General features: G+C 34.4%; 1 protein-coding gene across 1 annotated transcript in view; it reads left to right on the top strand.

Moving 5' to 3' along the window:
* The window catches only part of Usp47 (ubiquitin specific protease 47), a 94,391-nt gene that overhangs the window by 31,487 nt on the left and 43,197 nt on the right, over nt 1-19,707 (top strand). The window contains 4 exon segments of the mRNA XM_072526273.1: nt 3,605-4,010; nt 4,357-4,613; nt 4,616-4,745; nt 7,502-7,710. Coding sequence (XP_072382374.1) covers nt 3,605-4,010; nt 4,357-4,613; nt 4,616-4,745; nt 7,502-7,710 — 1,002 coding nt within the window.

Raw genomic sequence — 19,707 nt, 5'->3', positions numbered from 1 at the left:
AGCGACCGTCGATTTTGCATGTCAGTTACGCGCGCGAAATCAATGTTCAATAAAATTTGTATCAGCGAGACGGTAAAAATTCGATATCTTTGGATCCCAATGTCCTATCGACAAAAACCAAGATGCGTTTTAAAGGCAAAGAGTGCAGCTTTCGTATGAAGTTCTTGTATTTTGCCGAGAATAAACTCAGTTTTTATATAGGTGTTAAATAAATTAAGGTGGCGCGATTTTTGCCATTTTTTATGATTCTCGTGAGATCAATAAAATTAATCACTTTTATTGACCAGTTGTTGTAAAATTTTTATTTTTAGAGATCAATCTTTAAAACCTATGACATGAAATTTCAATTTTGAGTTGTGGTAATAAATATGAGGCATTTGAAATATGAATAAAAAACGCAGAATTTAATGTTTTACATTACAAACGATCACACGTCACGGAAAATGCACTTAAGAAGACTGTGTTTTAAATGTTTTAGGTCGTTTTTTGTGTGAAAGTTTAAATCAAGCGTATTTTAAGCATATTTCAAATGCCTCAAATTTGTTGCCACTCAAAACTAAAATTTCAAGCGATGGGTTTTAAAGGTTAGGCTTTAGTAATCGAAACTTCATAGTGGCCTGTCAATGTAAGCGATAAATTGTATTGACCTCGTAAGAATCATAAAGAATGGCAAAAATCGCGCCACGTTTATTTATTTAACACCTGTATAAAATCTGAGTTTATTTGCGACAAAATACAAAAATTGCATACGAAAGATGGACTTTTTACCTTTAAAACGCATCTTGATTTTTGTCAATCGGTCACTTGAATCAAAAGATATCGAATTTTTACCGTTGAGCTGATACAAATTTTATTGAATATTGACTTCGCGTGCGTAACTGACATGTAAAATCGATGATCGTTTCAAGCATTGTTTCAAAGAGAACGGTTCATGCTACACAAAAATGCTTATAAACATTTTTATTCAAAATTATCTCAGCTACATTTATTATTTATTATTAACATTTTTTTCTACTGTGTACAGATTCTTGGTAAATCAATTTTTTTGCGTTTTTACCCCCCTGCGAGGGGATTTTAGGGGGAAGCTCGGGGGTAAAAGTGGTAAACTTTTCTGCATACTTTTTGGGGTCCTAAAATTAATATTCTCGACAAAATTCAGCTTGTTCGAATGATTTTTTAGAGGTTCAGTGGCATTTTCGTCTCCGACGACTGGAGTATATTACGGAATCGCTCTTTAACGTCAAATGTTCGCGTTAGTTGTTTGTTAGATGTTCTAGAAACTTATATTTCTGCACGAACTAGTCCTTCATGAAAGTGGTTTACGTTCTCATAAGCCAGTAACATGCCCTAGATTAAAAACAGCTCACCGATAATGGAATGCGATTTACGAATTATCACAATAACTGGACTGTTCAGTAACGGAGTGTTGTAAAGTGTTCTGACGAGTCCCGTGTTTGCTTACGATCTCCAAATGGACGCGGACATGTATGGAGGAGACCCGGAAAACGATTTGCACCTTGCTGTATTATTTTACCCAGAACGCTATTTGGTGGCGGAGGTAATACGATAGTGGGCGGGCATTTCTTTCAACGGAGGCACCGAATTAATTTTCATCGAACACAAACCTTTAACTGCAAACAGATACATACGACAGTGTCTGGAGGACAATGTTATAACGTACGCTCCTTTCGTTGCGGGATAATTTCTTATTTATGCAGGATAATGCGCGTCCACATACACTACGAATTGTCATGGACTATCTAAATACTGTCGGAATTCCCGTTTGCAAAAGATTGGTTTGCAAAGCCGCTCAACCACATCGTAGGCTGCAGAACTGATAGAATATGGACCTGGTGGTTGTGTACCGGCATAGATTTCTAATTGATAAATATAGAAATTGCGAGAATCCACCAAAGAATATACCTTCAGACCGTATCGGTCCGGTTTTTTTGGAAGGTATATTCTAAAACTACAGCGACCTCTAAACCCTAATAGCATCTCACCGATAGTGACATATTGGCGAATGGTATAATATTTTTGAAAATTTTCAACTACATCCAGAATACGACTCTAACTGATGCAAGTTTGTCTACTTGTTTCCGTTCGTCCCTTGTACGAATATCATCTAGACGTAAGCACTTCATATGAAATTAATTTTGCGGAGAGCCATCGTTGCTGGAAATATTATGACAATGCCTGTACCATTTTTTTCCCAAAAGTAAAAAATTGAAGTTCTACCTCCACGGTAAACCCCAGCTAAGTAAAGCAGGCCAATCAGAGCTTTTAGTTCATATATATTTGTTAGCCACGCATTGGAACTGTCTTTATATCTCACGGACACACGCTCGATATATACATTAGTACATTCAAGAATATGTTTTATAATTTTGTCATTAAAAAACAGTTTCCAGCATTCCTTTCCAGTTGTGCAACTTTTCGATTCACGAATAACTCCAGGAAGTTTTGTGATAATATTTTCTCGTCTAGTTCTAACATTTCGTGATCTGCATGTCTTATTCCATTTTACTCCATCTTTGGTATTGTAATAAAGGTGTTGGTTTGACCCACCTTGTGGAATACATTCTTGTAAGTTTAGTTCGGTGTCTGATAAATCAAATTAAGACTCTTATGAATACCATCTTTATTTTATAATTTTCCAACAATACACTTACCAGAATCTGAATCTTCATAATTTTCTTCCTCGTCGGTTGCAACTTTCTCGTAGAGACATTGCAAACGTTTTACTTCTCCCTCTTTAGAATACATTGTTTTGCTAAGCTCTAAAAACAATGCCCTGTAAATTTTGTTTTGTTCTTTCATAAAAAAATACTTACATTAAGGAACTGGTTGGGTCTGAGAGAACTAAAACAGATATAACATCGACAATATCAGTTCAATACGCATTAGTAACTGAGGGATTATAGCTGGCCATGCCATCGAAAGGTACCTAGACCGCCAGGACCGTACTTAGACTCGCTGACCGAATAGAGATATTCGAAAAACTGAATGGGCCCGACAGACCCAACCCGTGCACCGCAGGGTTAATGAAGATTGTCCGACTATACGTCACGATTTCAATCTCCCCTCTCTTCAGTATGCGCAATGCGCAATTATCTTGTTAGTCATAGTATCATGACTGTAGCTATAGTAATAAAGTTATTTGTAAGCTTTCCCAGTGCTTAGTTGTTTGAAGTATAAACAAACATTTTTTTATGTGAACGTAATTATTGTTGAATACAATACAAATTACCTGCAAAAACTATTGAGGAATTCCCTAATCCACTACTTTTGCAACTACTATAACATATATATCCTAATGGGTACAATACCTAAAGGAAGATATATTTCTTTAGTTAGAGGTTAGTATTTATTAAGTTAAATTACATACTTCATTATTCGCAGATATTCATGAAACAAATGAGTTCGGTAAAATTATTTTCAATGAATTTTATTAACTGACTGAATATTATTTGTTATTTTTATTATGACCTTGAAAACCAGTATAATATGGACAACTTTTGTTGATGATCATTAGATTCTTTGCAAATTTTTTTACTATACTTAAATATTATATGTTCTCCTGCATTGTTTAAATCTGTTATAGGTGCTTCAGCGAGTCCTACAGCTGGAGAAGTTTCCAGCAGCACATGTGAAAGTGGCCAAACAGTGATGAATTACTGCGACTTCTACAAACCGTCGACACGTCCTTCATTGAAGCCCATTATAATAGAATCTACCAATTACGTAGGATTAGTCAACCAGGCCATGACTTGCTACCTAAATAGTTTGCTGCAGGCTCTTTACATGACTCCAGAGTTCCGGAACGCCCTATACAACTGGGAATTTGACGGTGTTAACGAATCCAGATCAATACCATACCAATTGCAAAAATTGTTTTTGAACTTACAGACATCTTCGAAATCTGCTGTAGAAACAACAGACTTAACCACAAGTTTCGGTTGGCAAAATAGTGATGCTTGGCATCAGCATGATATTCAAGAACTCTGTAGGTAAGTTTAATCTCATTTTAAACTTCCGAACTATGAAATATATAACAAACCCATTAGCGACAATTATTTAATCGATAGCAACGAAACATAGGTGAAAACAGCAAATAGCTCTAGCAATAATTAACAACAGGCAGATATGCCACGAACGAATGCCGAGCTTTCAATTGTTCCTTTGGTAGGACAAGTCCTCTAAAAATCCTTTCACTCTCTCTCACCTCGCCATTAATTTTCGCTAACCATATATTCATGTGAGATCTCAAAAAGGTTTTCTCTTGAGTTTTATATATGTTTGTTTAATTTTATCTTATAGATGCCTATATTTTAATTAACAGTTTTAATATTTTAGAGTAATGTTTGACGCTTTAGAACAAAAATTCAAGGACACCAAACAGGCAAACCTGATAAACGACCTCTATGAGGGCAAAATGTTAGATTACGTCAAATGTTTGGAATGTGGCACCGAAAAATCAAGAGAAGACACATTTTTGGATATTCCTCTGCCGGTAAGACCCTTTGGAAATGCGGTGGCCTATAATAGCGTCGAAGAAGCCCTTAGAGCGTTCGTTCAACCAGAGACGTTAGACGGAAATAACCAGTATCATTGCGAAAATGCAATAAGAAATGTGACGCTCATAAAGGGTTGAAGTTCACGAAGTTTCCATATTTGCTCACGTTGCATTTAAAAAGATTCGATTTTGATTATACTACTATGCATCGAATTAAACTCAATGACAAGTAAGTACTTGATTAATTTAAAATTTTATTACTTCATTTATAATCACACTTATACTACAAAGCAAGTAAATACTGTCAGCTATGCACAAGACGTCTATAGTGTATTTTAAAAATAAAGTAGGTAGAGTATCTTCTCAGAATTTTAATCTTCGAAACTCAAAATACATAGGCGTGCAGAATTTACATACACTACTTTTTATTTCATTAAGTTTATAATCATTGAAAGAATATATTTCATAAGTATGTGTTGAATATTTTTATTATGTATGTATTTATGAAAGGTTAAATTTGATCAAAATTTGAATTTTGATCAAATTTAACAAAACGAAAATATCTAAAATGTTAAGATTTATTTAGTAATTATCTAAAACCATATCATCAATATCACGGTGCTACAGTCCTTAAAGGACCTTGACCTTTTCAAGCTTTCTGCGCCATTCTGCTCTGCCCCTTGCTTGGATTTTCCAGTTGACAACACCGATCTTCTCAGCATCATGTGTTATCCCTTCTATCCGCCTAAGTTTTGGTCTGCCTCGTCCTCGTATCCCGGGGTCCGGGCTACATGTCTTACCCACTGCAGACGATTTCGCTTGATTATAGTGGTAATATATTATTTTCCACCAAACTTGCTTGCCAGATATTCGGCAGTTCAAACTACCCCCACCCCTTCCCAATCGCAGTCATAACGTTGAGGAGGCTTTACTTGTTTTTGGGAATTACACTGTCTAGCTATGGAGACCTGGACATAGAAGTCAGAGATCAAGTACAAAAAGCAAATAGACTGGCAGGATGCCTTAATAACACTATATGGTGAAACAGACACATTGACACTGAGATGAAGTCAAGAATTTATAAAGCCGTGTAAGACCAATAATGACATACGCCTCAGAAACAAGACCCGACACAGCCACAACGCAAAGGCTACTGGAAACGGCAGAGATGAGATTACTGAGAAAAATTATAGGAAATACGCTGAGAGATCGAAAGAGAAGTGGACATTAGAAGAAAATGTAACGTACAGTGTATAAATGAATGGACACAAAATAGAAAAAAAGAATAGAATAACCACATAAGCAGAATGGAGGAGACCCGTGTCGTCAAAATAGCAAGAGATCAGTTACCAATCGGCAGAAGTATCGGACGACCGCGCAAAAGATGGAGTGACAACCTTCCATAGAGGTATTATTCCTCCAATGAACAAGCAGATGCTTATAAAGAGGAAGAAGACGAAGAAAATATTCTGGTTATAAACGAACCCAAACAAATTAATGTAATTCCTTGATGTACATATATGGCCTGTATACCTATTTCATCGTCCGTTCTTCTAAACAATGGCAAGTAGAAGAATTTTTATAGTATACGGGTATTGTGCAGAAATGTTTTATCTAAATAGACGTCAAAACAGGAGCTAAAGCTAAATTATTGCCATTGTAGGACAAGCACAGGTACTAAAATATGCATATAAAATTAGTTTCTTTTCTGAGAAGTTGTTCTATCTTACTTTTGAAATATAGTGTAGTAAATATTTATACAAAATTTTGAATGTTTTTTGTGGAATGTTTTCTCAAATTTTCAGCATGTCACAGGTTATTAGATCTTCTGTCGGTGCTTTTCTGTTCCATTTGCATTAATGAAAATATTATTTCTGGAATCGTTATTTCGGACAGATCTTCTGACCCCGCATTTAATATATTTTTAAACGCTCAGCTCCGGCTGGGCACAAAGGATTCGTACAACCCATTATAGAAGTTTATTATTTCACTAGCAATAAAATTATTTCAATAGTTATAAACGAACCTCAATAAATTATTCTTCTAAACAATGGTAGGTAAATAGAAGCGTTTTTAAGGTTGACAGGTGATGTGCAGATATGTTTATCTAAATAGACGACAATATATGAGCTAAAGCTAAAATATTGCCGTCGTAGGGCAAGGCAAGCACAGGTACCAAAATATGCATATCAAATTAGTTTTTTTTTATGAGAAGTTACTCTATCTTACTCTTGAAATGCTGAAGATGGGGAAGGAATGCGAAGTCATAAAAACCATACAAATGAAAAAACTGGAATATCTGGGCCACATAATGAGAGGATAAAAGTACTCTCTGCTTAGACTCATAATCCAAGGAAAAATCTCGGGAAAGAGAAATGTGGGACGTAGGAGGATTTCCTGGTTGCGAAATTTAAGGGAGTGGTATGGGTGCAGTTTAATACAGTTGTTCAGAGCTGCAGCCAACAAAGTAAAGATTGCTGTGATGGTAGCCAACCTCCGATAGGAGACGGTACTGCAAGAAGAAGAACTCTTGAAATATAGTATAGTAGATACTTATACAAAATTTTGAATGTTTCTTGTGTATTGTTTTCTCAAATTTTCAGCATGTCACAGGTTATTAAATCTTCTGTCGGTGCTTTTCTGTTCAATCTGCATTAACGAAAATATTATTTCCGGAATTGTTATTTCGGGAAGATCTTCTTACCCCGCATTTAATATACTTCTAAACGCTCAGCTTCGGCTGGGCATAACGGATAAACGAACCTGAACTGTTAATGGCATTATCCGATTACTGGCTCTCACAACTTTATATCGATCTGGGTAATTCTATTTCTAGTTATGTGAAGTGTTCACTGGTGTACCCTTTTTGGCCTAAGAGTAAATAAAAACTTTCAAAAATATTGTCTGTACTTGTGCTGCCTATCTTTCCGGATGTTGGTACTCATTTTTGTACTAAAAGTGTTTAACTATTAATTTTATTTTCAGGGTTGTGTTTTCAGAAAAACTAAATTTAAATTCATTTATCATTACGCCCCGCTCGGATAATGAAACAGTCGAAGACAGAGATAATGCTGTCAAGTGTGATGATTGTAGTACAACCGATTCGGGATCAGCAGACGATGAAAGTTGTCAAGGAACAGATGCATCTTCTACAGTTAACGGCCAGGACGACAATTGTGCAGATAGCGATGAAGGTATGGTTTGATTAATATAATTAATAAAACATTTAGTTTTTTATTTTTGTTCTTATTCGTTATTACTGAATTTGGTGATCATTATTGCTATTTGAAACAACGTCTTTGGATTTTTTTAACCTCAAAAGCAGTTCAAAAGGCATTCAATTTTTATACTACCTACCAAGACAAGTTCATCTTCCAACAAACAAAGATGATATAAGAAAGTCATATGAGCTACCACAAATCCAAGAGAGCCGTTGTATACTCCAAGCATTTACGACATTCCCTGTAATGACTGTTCAGTTCAAGAGGAACGTTACAATAATTGTCACTCTGATGACTGCAAAAGCTCAGCTGTTGCAGAACGCACCCGACAACCAATTTTAATTAAAGGAACACAGCTGCTTGGTGAAACAATCCGATACTGATTTAGACAAATCGATTTAAAGAACAGGAAAAAAACCTATTTCTTTTCGGCAGTCGGACGAATATTCACAATCTTATTCTACACATTTTTTCTATCGTTTTTTGTTTATAATATAGTGCTCCTATAAGCTTTCATCTTTTGGTTTCTTAAATTCAAAGTATTGGGTTATGGGATTTCAAAAACATAAATATGTTGAATGATTCAGATACTCTAATTGTAATTCAACTTCACTTTTTACATAGTCTGCTTCATTATATTTTTATAGCCTTTTTTTATGGAAATGTATCACAGCAACCATAACAATTAGTGGTTGTACAATTATACAGTGGTTTATAAGTTATATAGTTGTAATTTGCACTATACAATGTAAATAAATATACAAAAATATAAGAATGAAACAGATCACTTTATTCAACAATTACATGATCTTAATATACAGGCCCCGTTTAATATCCTTTGTCTCTTAGCTAATGGAAATGAGAGAATTTATAATGCATTAGTAAAGTTTCTGTTAAGTACCAAAATAGTCTAGTACTGTCAAGTATCAATATATATACACCTCTCCAAGAAATTAACGCACCACTTCAATAAATAAATTTTATTTGTAAACAGGCAAAGAATAAAAAATAAAACTTCACCAGATTTATTCTACATTTTATTAGTAATTATAACAATTTGTCTAATCATCAGAAAAGGTTGAAGTACAGGAGAAAAAAAAAATAAAACGGAAAATTCTTAAAAAATAATGATAAGAAAAGTAAACTAAAATATGAAAAAAGTCTTAATAACGAGTGTTTCCACCTCTACTACGTATAACAGCCTCACATCGTTGGCCCATACTTAAAATTAATTGCCGTATTTCATTTTGGTCTAGTTCTCTCCAAATCTGGATCAGCCTCTCTCCCACTTCCTGTAAGTTGTTTGGTGGGATTGGTGTCGCTCTTAATCGCCTACCAAGGATATCACAGAAATTTTTAATCGGATTTAAATCCGGACTATGTGCTGGCCATTCCATAAAGTTCTACCTCTTCTAGATAATTTCTGACGATCTGTGCAGCGTGAGGTCTGGCATTATCTTGCATTAGTAAGAAATTTTCACCGATATAAGGAGCGAATGGTACTACATGTTGCTCCAGGATCTCCAATATGTACCTTTCAGCTGTTCCATTTTGTATGATCACTAGGTTCGTACGTGCGGTCAAAGAAATACCACCCCGCACCATAACGGATCCTTCACCAAAAAACGTGGTGTGTGAGAAGTTACACTGAGCATATCGTTCGTTGGGTCGTCGCAACACACGAACACGTCTGTCGTTATTGTACACACATTCTAACACCCGTGAGACGGATGTGTGGGACACATTAAACCGACGACCAATTCTTCGGTATCTCCAACTTTCTTCCGACAGTATCACTGCTTGGGCACATTCATCTCGGGTTAAATTACGTGATTGATGCTCCATAATAAACATAATTGATAATAATCAACAATTAAACAGTAGCCGAATAAAATTCGTGAACACTTGGAAATTAGTATATTTATAGAATTAGTACATTTTTTGCTTCTTTTTGTTTTGTTGCAAAAAAAAAACTATAGCGATAAAACACAGTCAATAAATATAGAGTGTACGAATAACATAAACAAGGGGCTTGCAAAATATAATATTACAATGGAAATTTTTATTAACGCTAGTAAAATATTTTAATATTTCAAAGTGGTGCGTTAATTTCTTGGGGAAGTGTATATATATATATATATATATATATATATATATATATATATATATATATATATATATATATACATGAGTGTGTGTCTGTGTGTGGTGGGCAACTTGGACAGTCCATAGCAAAGCAGCTGTCGGATTGAGTAGATAGCTACTCAAGAGTTTGCTGTGGAACTCTGAGAACCTCATCATCTTGATGGTATATAAATATAGATAAAAATGAGATAATACAAAAAAAATATTTTGAATTATATTATGTATATCGTTTTTTGAACACACTGCTAATGTTGATAGGAAGCTATATTTAACTTGTATCTTATTTTAATTCTAGTAATTAAATCATATTATTCAACTCTTCGTTATTGATATTTTATGGACTTTACGGTCATTAAATTTTTATGTTTGAGGTATTAGTCATGTTGTAACTGGCTGATTCACGCCTAGTCTATGCCATTAAAAAAATGTTTACAAAACAACTTGGCCCCGTAAAACACTACACATTTTTCGCTTATATGAATCTGTATAAATCGATCATCGTCACAAAATGAATATGTCTATCGCCACTTTTACCATCCAGCTCGCAGCCAAGTTCACAAGATAAATTACTCTCCCCTCTACCTGGAACAGTGGACAGTCTACAGTGTGGGTAACTAAGTATAGTGTATATCACTATACAGTGTGTCCGTAAAGTATGGAATAAATTCGATATTTCCTAAATGAAAAGCCTTTTTAAAAAAATCTAAAACACGTCGATTTTTAAATTTAATGTGCTACATTTTACAATAAAATTTCATTATACAAAGTGATACACATTACAGTGATGACGTCATCGGCTCTTTTTTTAAATGTAACACCCTGTATTTTAGGACATTTTTAGATTGATAAAGATGAGCTGATTCCAAAAAAGTATAATACTGGGTGTCCAACGGATATAATTTGATATATATGCATTTAGAAAATTAATTTTTTATTGATTTATAATATTAATAAATTATAAATAAATTATAATAAATAACTTGAAAGTAATCCATTTATTAATACATCATTTATTAATACATGACTTAATCTTAAATGTTCGAATTGTAGCCCTTGTTGTATTTAACAGTAACCCAAACGTTGTACAAATTCTTGTAAAACCTTGTTTATGCGTTCTTGAGAAATATTGTTTATTTCTTTACGAATTCTTGTTTTTAAGTCTCCAAAATTTGCAGGTTTCGTTTTTTTATAAACAAAATTCTTTAAATGACCCCACATAAAATAATCCTCCAAGATTAATTATACTTAGGAATAAATTAACTAAAGTAGGTACGAGATACCCACTTAAAAACTGAAAGTATGCTGGCCCTATTATTACCTTCGAAATAATAGGGTCCAATGATTTTGTTTCTTACAATACCAGCCCATACGTTTACCTTTTGCGGGTATTGTGTATGATGTTCCCGCATCCAGTTGAAGTTTTCTTTTGCACAGTATCTACAATTCTGACGGTTGACCTCGCCATTTAATTTGAATGTAGCCATATCAGAAAAAATAATATTTTGAACCAAGAGAGTTCCTTCTGGAACTTATAATTAAATTTAATTGGTTGAGAAATGAAACTGAAATGAACTTCGTTCGAAGGGCTCTGCAAATTTTCTAAGACTCTGAAGCTGAGTTTTTTTTCTTCTTAGAAAACCTGTGTTTTATTTCCACCAAGTAAATAAACCATAAAGGCATTGTCCTTTTCAAGACAATGCCACAAGAAGAGCGTACCGGCTAACTACGCAATATTGCAACATATTGCGCAATAGTTAGAAAAATTTATAAACATGGAAACTTGCACCAAGATGCTATCATTATTTCATATGTTTATTAATTACACCGGAGACGACAATTATTTCGCAAAATTGTATTTTTTATCTGGATCATCCTCATTTAATTCCTGTACAACTGTGCATTTTACTTGCTTTACTTACTTTTACGTACTTTGTGTACCGTTGTTTTGCAAACATCGAGATCACCACTAACCTTACGAACAGAAGTTCTCCAAATTCATTTTCAATCTTACTTACTGTTGACTGCATGATGGGTATTTCTGAATATTTATCATTAAATAAATTACACACTTACATCGTGAGTTCGCGATTTGTCTGCATACCCAATCATCATGAGTACCTATTTCAATTCTTTGCTTTACACTCAAATTCATTTCTACTTAAAATTAATTCTAAGCAATAATTCAGAACATTCACGAATTAATACAATTGTACTACTTAATTGTTATTGACGTTACTAAAAATAATTACAGTTTACCAAAAACTAGAAGTAGGCTACTTTTTTGCAGTTGATAATAAATTAATAATTTATTTTCTAAGCGCATATCTTTCAAATTATATCCATTAGACCCGAGTATTATACTTTTTTGAAATCAGCTCATTTTTATCGATGCAAAAATGTCCTAAAATACAGGGTGTTACATTTAAAAAGAGCCGATGACGTCATCACTGTAATGTGTATCACCTTGTATAATGAAATTTTATTGTAAAATGTAGAACATTAAATTTAAAAATCGACGTGTTTTAGATTTTTTTAAAAAGGCTGTTCATTAAAGGAAATATCGAATTTATTCCATACTTTACGGAGACACTGTATAGTAAACATTATTATTAGATTTTTTTTTTTGCTGCTGTTTTACTGATCCTGATCCCTGATCCCTTAATTAGCTCTTATAACGGAAACTGTTTTCTGATATTTGTTGTATCTTTTGTTGGCTTTTGGCTTCTTTGTTACTGTTGGCTTTGGTTGGACAAATATAATTTCTGGATTTTCTACAGGAGGTGTACACAATGGAGTTAATATTTCAGAATGAGTGTTTATCTTCAGTATTTTCTGTTAAAATTGAGCGAAGATGTAGGTGTTTGTCCTTACACCTTTGTCCTGATGGCTTTGTTTCACGCACCAGTAATAGGTCGCTGGTTTTTTCCCTTGGGGAACAAGGTTTTTCCTTAGGGAAATAGGTTCACTTTATATATATATTTCTTTGAAGGACCACCCAGAAAACTGGGAAAAATGAAGATTCGAAAAGAACGTTTGAACAAATATATTTAAACAAATACAATGTATTTTAAACGCCGATAACTTGCATATAATACACACTTGTCGGTAATACAATATTGACACGAACTTATTAATATACCGACTGGTTTAAAACACTAATATGCCGCTGGGGCGAGTAGCCTGACGCTCCTTCCGTGCTGGAATTTGAACTGATACTGATGTCCACTCTCTCCCCTCAATCACAAACATTCCGAAATCTCCCCCCTGACCCCTCGACGTATTAAAAGATATGTTTATTTTTCAAATACCTTTAACTTTCAAATCATTGATAAAAACTACCTGATAAGGGTATTTGTCTCAACTTGCGGAATTTTGGAATGCGTCAGAGGGTAATTTGGAAAATACTAATCCTTTCATTGTTACGATTCTATGAAGGTTTTAGAAACTTGTGTAGAAAGTTATTTAAATGCAAGATAACGGCGCTTTACAGATTACTAGTTAGTACAAAGAAATTTTATATATCTAAACTAATATACAGTATGATACAAAAATAAACTAAATAATATGATACAAAAATAGACTAAAAATATTAAGTATTGTTGTTACGCAACATAGTCCCCCCGTTGATGTGACCTACATCTAAATGAGTATGGGCTAAAGGACATACTTTAACAACAGATCTTATAAATGTTCCGTCTTTAGTTCTTAGTTTTACAGTTCTAACCCTGCCGTCTTTACTTGGCAGTGTTTCGATTACTCTTGCCAGTGGCCATTTTAGAGGAGGAGCGTTATCATCGATTAGGAGTACAAGATCATCGACTTTAATGTTTTCTTGGGGCAGAAACCATTTGGGCTTATTTTGGAGGCGATTTAAATAATCCCTAGACCAACATTTCCAGAAATGCTGCTGAATTTTGCTGCATTTCTGCCACAGTGATAAACTATTTTCGGATTTTGTCGAGATATCTTTTTCTGGATAGGAAGTCATGCTGCTTCCAATGAGAAAATGAGCGGGGGTTAGAAAAGAAAAATCATTTGGACTGTCTGACAATGGACAGAGGGGTCGTGAATTTAAAACAGCTTCTATTTGAGCCAAAATAGTGGTTAATTCCTCAAATGTAAAAATATTCTTGCCCATCATCCTTACTAAATGATACTTGCAGCTCTTTATAGCTGCTTCCCAAATTCCACCCTGATGTGGAGATCGAGGTGCAATGAACTTCCACTCAATTAATGTTGAGGCTGCAAATTCTTTTATGGTAGGTAGAACATCCGTTCCCATAAAAAAGTCATAAAGCTCTTTTAACTGATTACGAGCTCCAAGAAAGTTGGACGCATTGTCCGAATAAATGGTTTTAGGAATACCTCTGCGTGAAATGAATCTTTTTAACGTTAGTAGGAATGCTTCGGTGCTAAGACTGGACACTAGCTCTATATGGACTGCCTTAGTGACGAGGCATACGAATACTGCTATATAAGCCTTACAAATGGGAGCATGTCGCAGTTTTGAAGATTTTATTTGAAATGGGCCGCCGTAGTCGATGCCGACATTTGTGAATGGTCGAGAGACCTGAAACCGTTCTTTGGGTAGATCGGCCATTATTTGATGAGCTGGTCTTGCGTTAAATCTGTAACAGTTCTTACATTTGTAGATGATCCTCTTGATTTCTCTCAGTCCATCAAGAGGCCAATAAGTGAGTCTAATATTTGACAATGTATTTTGAGGGCCTGTGTGCAATAGGCGAATGTGTTCTCTTTCAAGTAACGATCTAACTACCTGGCATTTTGTAGGAAGAAGAAGTGGAAATTTTTGATTATACAAAACATTTGCATTGCGAAGTCGTCCACCAACTCTTATTAAATCAGATGCGTCTATAAATGGATTCAATTTTAAGATAACCTTATTTTTTATTGTTTTTTGATGCTTTAAGTCTTTAAATTCTGATTGAACGAATGTTAGTTGAATGATTTTAACTATTCTCTGCTCGGCTTCTATTAATTCGGAAGCCGAAAGTACACCATTTCTTTTGTTTTCTTTATTTTTAAGATTGTAAATATACCTATTGCAATATGCAATTACTCTTTGTAACCGAGTGAAAGATGAGAATTTACAAAAAGTTGTATATAGAGTAGGTTTCGAATTATGTACAGCGTGTAAAGTGGCTTTTATTTCAGGGATATCTGTTATATCAATATTTGGAACAAATTCATTAAATTTAGTGGTTGCGTTCATTAGAAAATGGGGCCCATGCCACCATAATGTATTGTCTACCAGCAGGGCCGGTGTGGTACCGCGAGACAGAATATCTGCTGGGTTATCTTTAGAACTTACGTGACTCCATAAATAAGTTCGCGTTAACTCCTGTATTTGAGTTATACGGTTTGCTACGAAGATTGACCAACGAGAAGGGTGAGAATTTATCCATGCAAGTACAATTTGGGAGTCTGTTCAGAGCCTAACCGAAGCTATGGAAGAAACCTTTGGTGAAATAATAAGAAAGATATTTGAAATCAGGGTAGAAAGCAAAACAGCCCCTAATAATTCAAGTCTGGGTAGGGAAATGATTTTTAGCGGAGCTACACGACTCTTTGAAGTAATTAAGTTGCATGAAACGATTCCATTTTCATATAAAACCCGTAAATAAATACAAGCGCCATATGCCTTCATACTTGCATCGCAGAAACCATGGATTTCAATTCGAGAAATATTGAGCGGATTGAGCAGAGGTCTAGAGATTGTGAGTTTTGCAAGATCAGGAATGTGAGCTAGAAAATTCAACCATTCTGATGAAATTTCTCCTGTGAGTTTGTCATCCCAATTTAAGTTACATATCCAAATTTTTTGCATTAACAACTTGGCAGATACAGTAATCGGATTTATTAGACCAAGAGGATCAAAAATAGAAGAGATAATTGATAGAACTTCTCTTTTTGTGTATTTTGGTTCACTAGAAATGTCAGGAAGAGAGATAGAGAACATGTCAGACTGAGAATTCCAACATATTCCAAGAACTTTATTTGACGAATTGTCGGGTTTTATTACATAATTAGATTTTTGATATTCAGAGGAAATAGAGTCGAGAAACTCGGAAGAATTAGAACTCCATTTATGGAGTGGTATCACAGCGGAATTTAGACTCGTAGAAAGTTGCTTATAAGTCTTGTACAAAGTCTCGATATCATTTGCACCATGTAAAATATCATCTACATAACAAGAATTTTCTAGAGCATCAGCAGCTAATGGGTATTTTTCTTTATTTCGAACTGCCAACTCTTTAAGACACCTAGTACTTAAAAAACTAGCTGAGTTTGTGCCGTAGGTCACGGTCTGAAGTTCTAGACATTTTAATTCTTCTTGCGGGGAATTGCGCCACAGAATGTTTAGTAGAAATGTCTGTTTTGGGTTGATTCTTATTTGCCTAAACATCTTTTCGATGTCGGCGATAAGAGTATATTTGTAAAGTCTAAAGCGAATTAGAATTTCAAACAAATCAGGTTGTACAGTATAACCTTTGAGCATAATATCGTTGAGAGACACATTTGAGGTTGATTTCATTGATCCATCAAATACAACCCTGAGTCGAGTAGTTAAGCTATCATGCTTGAAAACACAATGATGTGGGAGAAAAAACTTATGTTCGGACGATTCATTAAGCTTAGAAAGGGGAACGTATTTACAATGCCCTAAAGAAACATATTCTGATATGAATTCTGTGTACAGATGCCGTAACTCGTCTGATTTGTTAAGCCTTTTTTTAAGATTGAAAAAACGTCTTTTTGCCAAATGAAATGATTCACCTAATTTTTGATATTCATTAGGAGTCTTCAGAGGTAGGTCTACTTGAAATCTGCCACTAGGAAGAATTGTTAGTGAAGATTTGAATATGTCCTCAGCTCGCTGTTCTGAGGGAGTTAATGTTTTTGCATGAATAGAAGTGAGTGGTTTAGTCTCTTCTATTTCCCAAAAATTCTTTAAAAGAGAATCAAGATCAGCAGTTTGTACGTGTAACGAAATATTTGAATAATGTGAGTGAGCATTGTTCTTTGAAGGAGTCGCGTTTGATCCTAACATTGTACAACGAGAGTATGGGATATTTCCACCTACAATATAACCCAAATGAGTGTTTTGAAGAATAGGAAGGTTGGGGCCTAATTTTATTAAGCCGTAAGTAACTAGGTCAAAATAAATATCAGCTCCTAAAAGCATGTCTACGTCCGACGGGGTACAGAAATGTGGGTCTGCAAGTTTTATATTTTTTGGTATTTTTAATAAATTTAAATCCAGCGCGACTTGTGGATGCTGGCACGTAATGCTTTCGAGGACAGCACAGGACAGATTAAAGTTTTTACCAGGATATGTGTTTGAATAGATTTTAAGGTCTACCATCTTGTTTGAAACAGAAGAAGTTTGAGCTATACCTGATATTTGAAGATTTCTGGTATAGGGTGAATAACAAATTCTTTTGGCTAACCTGTCTGTTATGAACGAAACTTGGCTACCGGAGTCTGTTAAACAACGAACAGAGATGGGATTGTTTTCAACATCATAAACAGTTACCAAAGCAGTTGCGAGTAAAATTTGCAGATTGTTCGAATATACAGAGTGGGACGAAATATTGCTCGGCCCTGGAAGATTTTGCGTATCTGGTAAACCTTGCGGAATTGCATTTGGAACAGAGTTGTTCTGCGAATTTGCATGAATATTCTCCGAAGTGAATTGAGACGAATGCTGATTTGGACGTTGATGACGTGAATTCCGAACAAATTGATTTTGGGCGGGTTGACTTTCAGAATTCGATCTAAACGAACTTTGCCGTGAAATATTTTCCGACGGGTGCGAAATGTGAAGCAAAGAGTGATGTCTTTTATTGCAGGTTTTGCAATTCGAAGATGAGGAACAAGAATTAGACATATGACCACTAGCAAGGCAATTGAGACAAAAACCTTTGTTTTTTACTTTTTGCATACGCTCTTGAGCGGACAAATTTAAAAATTGTTGGCAAGAGTATACTTTATGTGAGTTAGAATTGCATACGAAACATTTAAAAGATGTATCTCTATTATTTATAGAAATATGAAGAGACGGTTTTGATTTATAAACTGTTTTCTCTTCAAAGATCAAATTTTCCAATATCTTACATTTCTTTTCAATAAAATTCAAAAACTCATCTATTGTAGGAAGTTCGTTGAAATCTCTTTCGGATTCAAAGGATCGTTTCATATTAAAATCTAATTTTTGTGTAAATATATGAATTAAAATTAAATCTGCAAGATTGTCGGAGATATTTAAATTATTTAGCGCACTTAAATTCTTTTTTATGTGAGTTAAGAATTCTCGCAAGTTTTGAGCAGTATTTTTTGTTCAGGAACGTTCAAAAGTTGTTTTAAATAAGTGTTAATTATTAAACATTTGTTTTCAAATCTATTCTTAAGTGTATCGAGCGCAACGGAAAAATTTGAGCCTACAACTTCCAAATTTTCAATTAGTTGTAGAGGTTCGTTCTTGATAATTGATTTTAAATAAATTAGTTTTTCAATATCTGAAAGATTTAAATCATCTACGACAAGTTTGGTAAACATCTCGATAAAACTAGGTCAATTTGCTATATTTCCATCGAAATGTGGAATTTTTATTTCCGGTAGGCGGATATGATGGTTATTTGAATGATTTTGTTGAGCTGAGGTGCTCACAACAGAATTTACTGAAATTGTATCAATTTTATTCTTTAGAGCTGATCCTAACGTTAAAAATCTGTCTTCTACGTCTGATAGATAGTCTTTTCTAAAAATTAATTCATTTTTTGAAATATTACTTTTTTCATTTTCTTTAAACCAATTCTCCAATCTAGTTATCGAAGCTTTACTTCGACCTCATGCCTTAACAAGATCATCTTTTACTTTAACAATATCATCAACCGTTTTATCCATGATTAGCTGATTGAATTAGATTAAGATTTAGTAAGCGAGAAATATGTGAAAGAATTTGATCTTTAAATTGAAAAAACAGAAGAATAGTAATAAACACAGAGATATAGCGAAAATATGAGAATTTACACTAAAAATCGAAAATATAAGTAAAAGGATATAATAATTATAAAAATAATAGCGAATTAACGAAAATGTTCAAAAAGAGTTTATAGTGTGCACTTCACAAATGATACTAAAATTAAAAAACTTACAGTTTGTTGAGTGTGATGCTAGGCGTTAAATCAGCTACCAGGATGAAGGAGTCTGGAGGCGTCCTACTGGAAGATGCTGCAGATGCTGCGTTGATGTCTAACTTGAAGATGAGACATGCGAAGATCTCTGATTCGAAGTTGAAATGTGAAGAAGTCCGGTTCGAAGGAACATGAGCGAAGATGTAGGTGTTTGTCCTTACACCTTTGTCCTGATGGCTTTGTTTCACGCACCAGTAATAGGTCGCTGGTTTTTTCCCTTGGGGAATAACGTTTTTCCTTAGGGAAATAGGTTCACTTTATATATATATATTTCTTTGAAGGACCACCCAGAAAACTGGGAAAAATGAAGATTCGAAAAGAACGTTTGAACAAATATATTTAAACAAATACAATGTATTTTAAACGCCGATAACTTGCATATAATACACACTTGTCGGTAATACAATATTGACACGAACTTATTAATATACCGATTGGTTTAAAACACTAATATGCCGCTGGGGCGAGTAGCCTGACGCTCCTTCCGTGCTGGAATTTGAACTGATACTGATGTCCACTCTCTCCCCTCAATCACAAACATTCCGAAATCTCCCCCCTGACCCCTCGACGTATTAAAAGATATGTTTATTTTTCAAATACCTTTAAC

Source organism: Diabrotica undecimpunctata, chromosome 3 (assembly GCF_040954645.1).
Source record: "Diabrotica undecimpunctata isolate CICGRU chromosome 3, icDiaUnde3, whole genome shotgun sequence".
In the NCBI taxonomy this organism is placed as follows: Eukaryota; Metazoa; Arthropoda; class Insecta; order Coleoptera; family Chrysomelidae; genus Diabrotica; species Diabrotica undecimpunctata.
The sequence above is the reverse complement of the archived record's forward strand: the minus strand, read 5'-3'. Positions and strand labels throughout refer to the sequence as shown.